Raw genomic sequence first — 12,031 nt, 5'->3', positions numbered from 1 at the left:
CACTCTGGGAGATAAAAGAAGCGGGCAATACAGGGCAGAGAGGAGAAAGCAGTGGCCAGAGGTGAAACTCTGAGCCAGGAGGAGGAATTCACAGAGAGTGACCAGAAAACGGAAGCCCTGGACATTGTCAGAATATTTGAGGGGAGGAAAGGTACCGGACCTCTCATAGCACATGGCTCAAGACATTTCAACTTAAGTATTAAGGGAAAGGGTGACCCCAGACGCTGGAAAAGATGGGGTCATCTGACTGTCATAATATAATCTGCCCAACAATCTGATACAGTTGTGCGTCACTTAACTACGGGGACACATTCTGAGAAATGCATCATTAGGCCATTTCGTCATTGTTTGAACATGATAGAGTGCACTTACACAAGCCTAGATGGTATAGCCTACTACACACCTAGGCTATATGGTACTAATCTTTTGAGACCACCATTGTATATGCGGTCCATCGTTGACCAAAACGTTGTTATGCAGCGCATTACTGCACATGTGTTAGAAAAGGTGAGTCACAGGCAGTAGTAAGCAAACACCAAGATTTAAACCACTTTAGCATTCATTCTGTGGCAATGGCCTCAAAACAAAGACCTTGAAGGCTTTATGATGACATCTCCATGAATGGTTAGAGAGGACCCAATCATTTTCTGTGTCCCTGTTGGAAGTCTAGGACTATTCTTCTTAAGCTGCAGGAAAACTCTAGCACAAGAGTCTTGTGGATTCGATTGTGTCCACCTCCACCTGGAAAAGTCACAGTTAAGTGGCCTTGAAGCCACTTCCACAGCAGGGGTTGGCAAAGGTTTTCTGTAAAGAGCCAGATGGATAGCCAACTGGCATGGCCACTTCGCATGATGTTTGTGAGCCAGGAAGAAAATCAAAGATATAAGTAGGTACTTATAAGAGAGAGAAGACAAATTTCCACGACATTTTCGTTGATGAAATTCAAAATATAATAATTATTGTGCACAATTTTTTGTACTATAGATCTACCAATGAGAAGAATGGAACTTTGGAGGAGCAAAATGAAGCATTTTGCTTCACTGGTGTTCAAAGTTAGTGTTTCCTAACATGAAATCAACTGCAAGTGTTCATCTATGAAAACCACTGTCATCAGCCATACAAAAATAGGTATGGGCCAGATGTGGCTCACGACCTCTGCAGTGTAGTCACCATTGTCTGAAGCAAAGTCAATGGTGGGTGCTCTGTTCCAAGAGCCTGTAGTGGAAAACCCTGATTCAGAAATTGGAGGCCAGGAATGGACTTGCAAGTAGCTCTTCAAAGATTCAGATGTTCGTCAAACACAACGGTCAAGTACCCCAGTGATTGAAATATCCACTTTTCCAACCAGTATTTACTGAGCACCTACTATGTGCTGGTGCTATCATGGTCACTGGGGATACAATGGGGAGCAGGACAGATGAACTCCCTACCTGCATAGGGGGTGAAACTGCAAAAAGAGTTAAAGAAAGAAAAGAAGCTCAGAGAGTGGGAGTGCCACGGAGAAAATAAGAGAAGGTGTTAGAAAGGCGACTGGGACAGGTAGCTACTTTGGATGAAGCAGTTCAGTCAGGAGTTCCTTTTTCTCAGCATTCTTATGAATCCAAATGCAAAAAGGTGGTATTTTTTCCAATATGATGGGGTGAAATTAAATCCCATTGTGTTTGATGTTCCTACCCGCTCATTGGTAGGACTGATCATCTCTCTGCACGCTCTCTCTCTCTCCCCATACATATATATATTTGGTCTTTCAGGTTTCTTCTTCTGTTAATTCCTGGTGAATTCCCTGTTTATTTTTCTGCTGGGTTGTCTGTCTTTTCTTATTGTTTTGTTGGTGTCCTTTTAAAATTTTGGATATTAATCCTTTATTGATGATACGCATTGCAAATATCCTCTCCCAGGCTATGACTTGTCTTTCAACTTTGTGGTGTCTTTTGTTTCCAAGAGGATTTTTATCTTTAGCTCGCAAATATCTCCATAAGTAATCTACTTTATGTGAAAAAGGCTTGTTAGCTGCCCATCTCAGTGGGAAAATTGGAAAGTCATGGATTTTGAGTTTAAACCTTCATTCCATTCCTTACAGCTATGGCTTGCCCAAACGGATTAATGTCTCTGAGCCTTGGCTTCCTTATCTGTCAAATGAAGACAATCCTGCCTCACAGGTTTGTTGTGAGAATTAAATGAAAGAATATATGCAACTCCTCTAGCACAGCGGCCCTTCCCACCCCTCTCTTAAATTGTAAGCTTCCTGAAAGCCTTAAGGTCTCCTTAATACCATGTCCAGGGTCAGTACTTAGATTTTGTTTATTGTGTTGATTAAACTGAGTTTATCTTTAAAATGCATATAAAGTACCAAGTATAATAATACACACTTAATTGACTAAAATGTGGAAAACAAGACCCAAAAAACAACTTAGCTATTAGCTTTTTGACCCACCATTACACCACTGGCCTCCCCTGAACTAAAGAAGTAACAGAGTTATAGTAAGTGGCAAAGTCAACAGGAGTTTTGTAAACACTCTTTTGAGGAAAAAGCATATTTTGAAAGCTTAGAAACACATTTATACGGTCAACCCTAACAGGGACCAAAATTATTTTACAGCATGTTGTAAAAGATATTTGTAATTAGTTTTGAGGGAAAAAAGAAATACAAATCGATGTGAACAGGTAGGCCGTAACAATTTTATAATAAATGAGTTATATGGTGAATAAATTTATAATAAAAATGCTAACAAAAATTTACTGCTAGCTTTTATTTAAGATTCAAAAAAAATATTCCAGCACCTTTGATGGCTAAGCATATTATATATGCTTTAAATTTCAAGAAAAATAAAAGAAATATTAAATTTCCAATGAATATTGGGCTTTGCACCCCACAGATGCACATGCCTACACCTTTTTGATGCTCAGGGGCCAGCATCCCAGCCGGCAACACAAGGTTGAACAGAGACGATCTTCATTTAGGAAACTCTTCTCATAGGCCAGGTGTTTTCGCCGACACACTTTTGATTAATTTTCACAACATCCCTGGGAGTTAAGTCCTACTACTTTTTTATAGAGGGGGAGACTGAAGTTCAGATAGGGTACAACACTTGTCCGCATCCAGTGAGTAGAGAAGCAGAATTTAAACTTCTGACCTCAAGTGTAAAAACATGAGCCCAACGTACATAATGCGTCATGATGAAGTATTCTCATGACATTTGTAAAGAGGTCTCCAAGGAGCTCATGTGTTACCTCCGCTGGCTTTTCCCATATTGTTCCCTGCAAACTGGGGAACGATAGAGTCTCTCTCCACATATGATCTCATCACCCTGTGCTCAATGGGCATGTATTTTGCTAATTAGAATTTTTAAGCGATTTGTTGTGCTCCACTCCAAGTAGATGAAAAATAAACTAAAAATACTTGCTGTCATATTGTGCACAATAGCAAACACTATACAACATGAATATTGCCTCTGATTTGCAGCCAGATTCTGCAAACACGTTTGGAAGTCTTTCAACTTGCTCCAGCTAAAAATGAGTAAGCGATCACCATGAAGATGGATTTAAACATGGGAGTCTGATTCATTTTACCAGAGGCCTTTGGCTCATTTACACTCATGGCTTTATTTATTCAAATGACTTGCTTTTTTTTTTTCCCAGGAAAAAAAGACTTGCAGACCATCATCCCATCACTACTCTGTGCAAAGAATCTAACATAAGCAATGTCAGAGAGAATCATTGAATTTAACAAACCCCATGACACGCCACAGCACTGTTTATGAGACGTAAATCGAGCCTTGTTTAATTTCACTGTTCTGCTAAATTCGGATGTCTGCTTCATTTTAGATCTAGGCCCCCAGAAAAAAGCTTCCCCTGCTTTATTCAATTCTGTTGAATGTGCATATTCATCTAGGCATTCAAAACAGCAAACGTGACCCATGACCTAGATGATGCCCATTTAGATACGGATGATTGAAGGGTTACCATACTGTGGTGGCCGTAAGTGTTGCTCACCAAACATTTCCAGCTGTCTGACTTCTGAGCACATGGCCAGCCTCTGGCCTCCTGCGTTCTGTAGGGTCCAGCAACCAGCTCTGGCCATTGAGCAGGAGTGCTGTGTGTGGCTTCCAGCCAGGGCATTGAATAACGTCATGCAAGACCCTGCAGAACACTCACTCCTCTGCCAAGGTGACAGGCAACATTCGAGGTAGTGGGTGCGCTGCCAGCCTGGGGTCCAGAGAGATAATGAGGATAGCACAGAGCAGCACCCCGCCCCCTGCCAAACAGCAGTGGATACACAGCAGAACAAGACATAAACCTTTGTCAGCATGAGCCCTGAGATTTGAGGGTTGTTTGTGATCACAACACAAACCGGCCCCTCCTGCCCTATACCCCAGACAAATGGTGCCATGAAAAAGGGCTTGGTGTCTCTAGCGATAAGTTAACAGATTTGTATAATTTAGTATTTGAAGCCAAATGTTATTATCTTGTCAGGAAAAGATCCTTCAGCTCACAGTCCACTTGGACCCCGATCATCATGTTCCAAAATCTGAATTAAACAGACCAAGCACAATTGAAGCGGAAAGTTACAGTTGTAACCTTCTGAACTGCCAGTTCTAATTTATTGATCTGCCAGCGTTCTTAGCTGTAAACAATAGAAACCACTCTGGTTAGTTAAGTAGAAAAGGAATTGATTAAAGATTTATTAGCTGACAGAATCTCAAGGGCAGGAACACCACCAGGTGGACCAGTGTAGACTGCACTGTTCCACCGCTGGGCACAGACAACACGGCTCATTTCACCATCCTGGGCACGGGATGCCTCCGCTAGAACCTTAGCTAATGTGCCACTCTACAGTCCTTGTACCAATTGCTTCTCCAAATCTCTAAGGTACAATTCAAACTCTCATGCAGGTATCTCTGAGTGGCAAAGCCTAGGTCACACGAACGCACTTTAGGTGCAAGGGAAATTATTTTTCAGCTTTTTTCTTAGAAAGGTAGAAGTTCCTCAAACAGAGGAAGAAAATTCAAAGGTGTGGTCAAAAAGCATGATAAATACCCACCACATCTGTGATGATGGGTGATATGGATGAAGAAGTTCTTCAATGCTCCTTTGAGTCCACAGAGAAGTTCCCAGAGCCCCCTGGTTTCTGAAGCTACTCCTTCATTCACCCGAGTGCCCTTCCAATGAATGCCTGTTCTTACAAGTTTCACTTGGATTCTGTCACTTGCAACCCAGAGAGTCCTGATCAAGAAGTAACCATATATTAAACAATCCCAGACTCGCCAGTTGCAAATGGAACAGTAAATATTCAGATGCTCTGAAGAATTTTTCAGATCTTTTTTTGCAAAGTAACTCTGCATTGACAGAAAAACATCAAACAAAGAACGTAAGACTCTGACTTTGGTTTGAGAACCCTAATTGGGATCATGGGCTGAATACTGATTATATTTACCTTCTTTCCCAAACGTCCTCACAAATAACTTCTTACTTGAAAATAAAAGTAAGCTGGCCCCATGGCCGAGTGGTTAAGTTCGTGCGATCTGCTTCGGCAGCCCAGGGTTTTGCCGATTCAGATCCTGGGCGTGGACGTGGCACCGCTCATCAGGCCATGCTGAGGCGGCGTCCCACACAGCACAACCAGAAGGACCTACAAAGAATACACTACTATGTACTGTGAGCTTTGGGGAGAAGAAGAAGTAAAAAAAAGAAAAGAAGATTGGCAACAGATATTAGCTCAGATGCCAATCTTTAAAAAAAAAGTTCTGAAAGAAAAAAAAAGAAAAATATTGCATATACATAGGTCCTGTGGGCATATACCAAACTGAATAAAAAAAATCAGAAGTATGCACAAGGTGCCAACTTATTGCCAAATGCTACTTGGAAATAAGGTTATATCTAATACATCTAGAGAGAGAAATAGTTAACCAATAGAGAAATACATACACACAGAGGCATAGATGCCAGCCTATGCTCAGGTCCAAAATCCCTGAAATGGGCTAGTTGACATAATAGAATACATATTATTTTATTTATTTATTTTTATTTGCCCAAAAACCTAAGGGCAAAACTGCACAAAAATTATACTGGATAGTTAAGGACCGCCAAGGACTTGAATTCTTGGGGTAACTTGGACAAAGTTCCCCTTTCTCTAAGAACTGCTTCTGGGATGGGGAGAGGGGCCTTTGGGCTATGTCTGTGGCCTGTGGCTAGAGCCGGCCGACTCAGGGTGAACATCTAAGAAGCTGAGCCCAGGAGTTGAGGGAGCTAAGTCTTGCAATGGTAGCCCTTGAGGGAGAAGCCAAGAAGCTCCGAAAGCTGGATTTCCAGAGTAGCCCTATGCCTTGTCTCCTCCACGTGACATGGGCTTCCTCCAATTCAGCGAGAAATCCAAAGTTTTCCCAATAAAATTCTTTAAATCTTTTTTTGTTTTGTTTTTTCTTTCTTAAGCTAGGCCAGAGTCCATCTCTCTTGTTTACAACCAAACGGACATTACATGAACTAAGTCTGCTCCCCTGGAATCTTACTCTCCACAATACCCAACTCCAGCCTCAGATGGCTCATCTTTCTTTGCTGGGAATGGCTTCAAAGAATCCTAAGCTTCTGTGTAGCTGGTATTTATGTGCCATGCTGCCATGGAGCTTAGCAGCATTAACCTTGTTTGTCACGTTTTAGGAAAAACAACTGTTAATTTTGACACCTGGCTCAGAGGTTGCAACTTCAAATGTCTTCAGAGATCAGAAAGGTGACCTAAGGGGAGAAAGTACTGAGCTGGACTCCACTGGATACTGTATGCCCGAGCTAAAGAGATCTATGTTCCAAATACTTAAAACACTGTGTGGCTCAAACAAAATTCTTCATGGGCCAAATTTACTTCCTGAGCCATCAACTAACAACCCAGCCTGCTATTAGTTTAAATTACATATGGTCCTAGACTGTAAGGCTCATAAAACTCAATTTTGTTTCGGTCATTTGAGCAGGATAAAAATGCTTCTTGGGCAGCAAATTTTCCCACCCTCTTTTAGCAGAAAACTCCATAAGCCATTAATGGGGCCAATGTGAGATATCTAGAGAACTCAAGGGCTGCTTTTAAAAGAAGCTTATCTCTGCCGGTAGATTCCTGCCTTAGCGTGTGTCTTGTGGTAAATGAATCAGGCTCCTGTTACTTTCTATGAATCACAGAATAAAGAGCCAAACTCCTTATAAGCACAAGGACTCCTAAGGTGTCATAGCACAAATGGGAAAATTCAAATAGCCCCCACCCTGAACAGTCTCCAGTCTAACCACACAGCTCTGATCCTCTCCACAGACTAAAAAGGAAATCCAATTCGAGAAAACTGATAAGGGTTTCTTTTCCTTGGAGAAAATGGACTGGACAAATTGCACATAAAAACCTAAAATCTCCACCACTGACTGTTGAAAAACAATGGAGCTCCATCAGCGGTTCTTTTGCCCAGAGAATGCTCTCTGAGGACTGCGGGGTTTGGAAGGAGTACACAGGCCTATTCCTCATCTAAGGCACATCAAAGTTTTAATCAAAACCTGCTTTTCTTTGTGAAACCAAGCAACTGCTATTTCACACCCACATATTGCTGGAGCACATTCAATTACCCTCCAGGACTTTGTTTAAAATGAAAACGCTTTGCCTCCTGAGGACAGTGAGAGAGGGCTGATTAATGTTGTTCCCTGACGGACAGAAGTGTAGGTACCCAGCAAAACCCTAAGTAGCTGGAAACGACTGCTGGGCTATATTTTACAAGCAATTCAACCGGACCTGCAAGTATTTTGTAAAGAATAAGGACTTTTAAGGCAGATGGATATATAGCAAGGGGCATACTATGCCATTTTTCCTCTTTCTTCCTGATGACAATCACAGAACTAGAAAACTAAGAGTTCTATGAGAAGTGATGAAGAACGACCAAATTTTGCCATATGGTTTTTCAGGAGAGGAAACAGCTTTTTTTTTTTTTCCTGACACATTGTTCCAAAGGATCTGTAATTAACAAACCAAGCCAGCACATGGCTGGGTTCTGTGGCTCTATGACTCAGAAGTCACTTTTCTATCCAACACATTAAATGTCAAGTAAAATATCTCCGATAAGAGAGAAGAAAGTTCTTCAGGAAGCTTGGCTCCTGTATGAGTGCCTCTCCCGTGCAAATGAGCCAAATATTTTGCTGCTGTCTTTTAGGTGGATCGCCCACCTGTAAGAGAAACATCTACCCAAGGCTACATAAAGAAGCACAAATCATGGAGACCATATCTTAGTCCTCTATTAATGCTCCCCAAAAGAATTTTACCCATGTAAACATAGTAAATGCCTGTTTAAGAAAAACAAAAAACAGAAAGAAACAGAAAACAGAGAGAAGAGTAAGGAAAAGAATTACAGTGATATTTTTATGCGTGTGTAGTATGCAGAATTTGGAGACTAAGCTCTGAAGGAACCCTTAAGACTCTGTAACGTACCAAAATGTATGGGTTCCAGGGTAATCCTCATCAAAAAGGGCAGTGTTTATCCGTCATATATCATCTGCCCTCATTTCACCATGCTCTAAGACTAGAATCCCTGATGTGAAAGATTTAACATTTAGGGCTAGTTCCTGCACGGTTCAGTGAAAGAAGGGGATGAAGAAAGGGGGAAAGAATCATATGAAGACTACACTTCTCTTTTTTATAGTACATTATTTTCTTCAAGAGGAGCATAAGCTGTGATTAAAGTGGCAATGTAATTGCTGAATTTTGGTGCCTCTAACACCTGCAGAGGAAGCACGTTGACAAGAAACACTCGGCACCCCAATTATTTCATGCAGGTTTCCATCCACCCAGAAAGCCATCCTCAAAATAGAATGGAACTTTCTCTCCTTCACCAATCTGGTAGGTGCCTATGGCAAAGTATTCAAGAACCTAAATAACATTGTTTACCATGATTCCCAACAAACAAATTTAAATAAAATAAGATCCAAGGAGTTTAACACATAACTTCCAAACTTTAATTATATCAATTATTTAACCAGGCGTTTTCACCATATCTTGATAGGAAGCTAAAAAGGAATAAGGCTTGTTCCCAGAGAGATAAGGGCATAGAGCTCTGTTCCCAGAAGTGGGAGAACAGACTAGATAACTGGTCTTTCCGGTTTTGAGGAACATTTTAATTCAGCTGTGAAATAATGGGAAAATGAAACAAATTCAAGATTCCCACTATCTAGCAATTTGGGCAAGTTAGACTACACATCCTGAAAATAAGTAAATAAATAACTAATAGCTAGGGAGAAGGAAATACAGGGAAATTTTTTCCTTAGGAGGCTAAAAACAATATTTTAAAAAATAGCAATAAACTCACTCCTTTCTTTCTTGTATATTTTTAACCAAAGACATTTAGAATTACACATAATAAGCTGAAATAGTAAGATTCTTATATTTTTTACATATTGGTGTCTCAGGAGTAAGCGTTTACCAGGGGTCACTTTGAGAAATGCAATCTTTTCCATCAAGAACAACTGTGGGGAAAAGCATTCAATCTGAAACAGATTACCGGGTCGCAACTTGTACAAAGCAACTCACAAATCAGAAGGCATTTCTGTTGTCACCCCAAACTGGGGAAAAATCAGCACGAAGTAGGATTGATATGGGAAGGTTTCCAGGCGATGATCCTTGACCTGAACGTCCAAGGATGGAAAGCACATGAATCACAAGCAAGCAGGATGGGGCCTCGAAGGCAAAAGAACCAACATAAGCCAAATGGAAACGGGTGGTAACAAACTACATCTGGGGAATGGCTGACACTAAAGACTTGGGACAGATCAGTGAAAATCAAAGCTACCGTTACTGAGTGCTTACAACCTGCCAGACTCTACGCAGATATTTCCTTCTGTTTTTTCTGATTCAGTTTTAATGAAACCCGGCTCTCTTGTCTTTGTCGGCCACCCTCCCTCCCAAGTGATCTCCTACAGTCTCAGGGCTCTCCTGCCACTTGGACAATGATAACTCGCACGTCTCTATCTTCAGCCTGGACGTTTCCTCCAACTCCACACTCATGTTTGACATTTCCACCTGGACGTCTAAAGGACATCTCAAACTCAACATGGTGAAAACCAAACTCCTGATTTCCAGGCATTCCCTCCCAAAGAGAAAACTAAACAACAACAAAGCTACTCATCTTCCTTCAAAATATATCCAGACTCGGACCACTCCTCACACCTCCACGTCTGCCACCCTCTCTAAGCCACCACCATCCCCAGCGCTAATCACTGCAACAGCCTCCCAAGGGGGTGCATGTGAACTTCCCCTCCAGTGACCCCTGAGTCTAGGCGTTCCTAACTTTCCACTTGTAGGACAGGCTCCAGTTATCAATACTATTGTCCATAGTGGAGACTAACATTTAAGAGGAATTCTTGGACAGGTGACAACAGAAACAACGGAGGCTGAGAGCGGATGTGAAAGGAAAAGTGCAGGGTGGGGTTGAGGGTATCAAGGAGGCGGCATTTGAGGACATGTAGAGAGACAAAAGAGCCTGAACTCTTAAGCAACATCAAATCGTAGGTCAAATGTCTCCTCTCAGTTAGCCTTTCTCACTCCCCAGGCAGAGTTCAAGGCCTTAATTACAGCCTGGGTCACATTACTGGAGGCCTGTGCTGAGTGCCGCCCCCACAGATCCTGTGCCCCCCAGCACCTGACGCAGCATCTGGGACCTGGTAAGGTCTTGGTGAGAGCGTGTTGGATGCATGACAGGATATTCTGGAAAGTGCATCAGCAGCATGGAGAAGGAAGTGGCCGCATTCTTCTGGGAGAGCCAATTAAGACTTTACATGGGAAGTGAGGGTTCAGAGATAGGAAAAACCATTTGAGTTTATTGAGGAAGATAACCCTGATGGCCTAGACAGGGACGGCAGTGGTGTGAAAAGACAGAGCAAGGCTCAAAGAGAAAGTAGAGGGAAGGAAAGCTGGGGAAGAAATGCTGGGGCATGACACTGAAAAGGAGGGGAAAACTGGGAAGCCAAAGAAAGCAGCAGAGTCCAAGAAAAGTTTTCCTCCATCCCCAAGAGGTGGGGTAGTGGGCAAGAAGGAGAAAGAAAAGCCAGGCAACAGAAATAAATTGCCCCAGAGGATGCGGTTAGGGTTGAGGGGTATAAGAGCCAGGCAAGCTCCTGCCTGCAGTTCTTAATCTTTTCTCTCCCAACTACCAAGTAAATTACTGAGCTCTAAAAGGAGGGTAGGAGGCCAGAGGCTTAACAATCAGAGGTTAAAATGGGACTACTCAGTGAGGGGTGAGCCAAGACGTTAATGAGCTAGGAAGAGCAACGCTGTCGAGGGTTTTAAGACAAACCCAGGTGATTACTTCAGTCCTCGAAGTTCCAATTAACTTCCCATTAAGCGGTGCTGGGGGCTCGACTTCTCACCCTGCGCCCCCCAGCCACCCTGCCAAGGTCTGCGATGGAATGCAACCGAAATGGGCTGGAAAGTGGGTCTTAATCACCGCGACGAAGGTAGCGGAAAAGCAATTCACAGTGGATACCCACCCAGCTTTGTCCAGGCCTCGAGGGAAAACTGGGAGAAGCACAGAAGAGAAGAGAAGCAAAACCACCACTCGTTTCTCTTCCCTTTCCCTGCCCATCACTCATACGGTCCCCTCCCTAGATATATTAGCCCCGTGGGAGCAGGGCTTTGCCCTCCACTGCTGGATGCCCGCAGAGCAAGGGGCCTGGCACACAGTGAACGCTCAGCATATACTGGTTAATGTTGAATGAACTCTGCTCAGCCCCACTTCATTTTATCTGGGCACTGAAGGATGCGTCCCGTGGAGCCGCCCAAGAGAGGGCAGGGGGAAGAGAAGCAGAAGACTGTTGGAAAGCCCCAGCGGGGTGGCCGCAGTCGGGGAGGAGGATTCGGGTCAGAGGCCCAAGACTGCACCGTTTGCAACTGACCTTCCGTCGGGGAGGCCCGCGCGGGGCGCAGCAGCCGGGCTCCGGGGGCCCGCTCCCACGGCCCCCCGACGGCGCTCGGCGCCCGCTGCGCACGTAGGTCACCCGCCTCCTGCTGGCGCCGCGCGGCGGGCCG

General features: G+C 43.3%; 1 protein-coding gene across 1 annotated transcript in view; it reads right to left on the bottom strand.

The window, feature by feature from the left end:
• The window catches only part of METTL24 (methyltransferase like 24), an 89,991-nt gene that overhangs the window by 77,179 nt on the left and 781 nt on the right, over positions 1-12,031 (bottom strand). Inside the window, exon 2 of the mRNA XM_046675149.1 lies at positions 11,899-12,007. Within this exon, the coding sequence (XP_046531105.1) occupies positions 11,899-12,007 (109 nt within the window). The remainder of the gene's footprint in view (positions 1-11,898; positions 12,008-12,031) is intronic.

Source organism: Equus quagga, chromosome 11 (genome assembly GCF_021613505.1).
Source record: "Equus quagga isolate Etosha38 chromosome 11, UCLA_HA_Equagga_1.0, whole genome shotgun sequence".
Lineage (NCBI taxonomy): Eukaryota > Metazoa > Chordata > Mammalia > Perissodactyla > Equidae > Equus > Equus quagga.
This window is presented reverse-complemented; position numbering and strand designations above follow the sequence as displayed.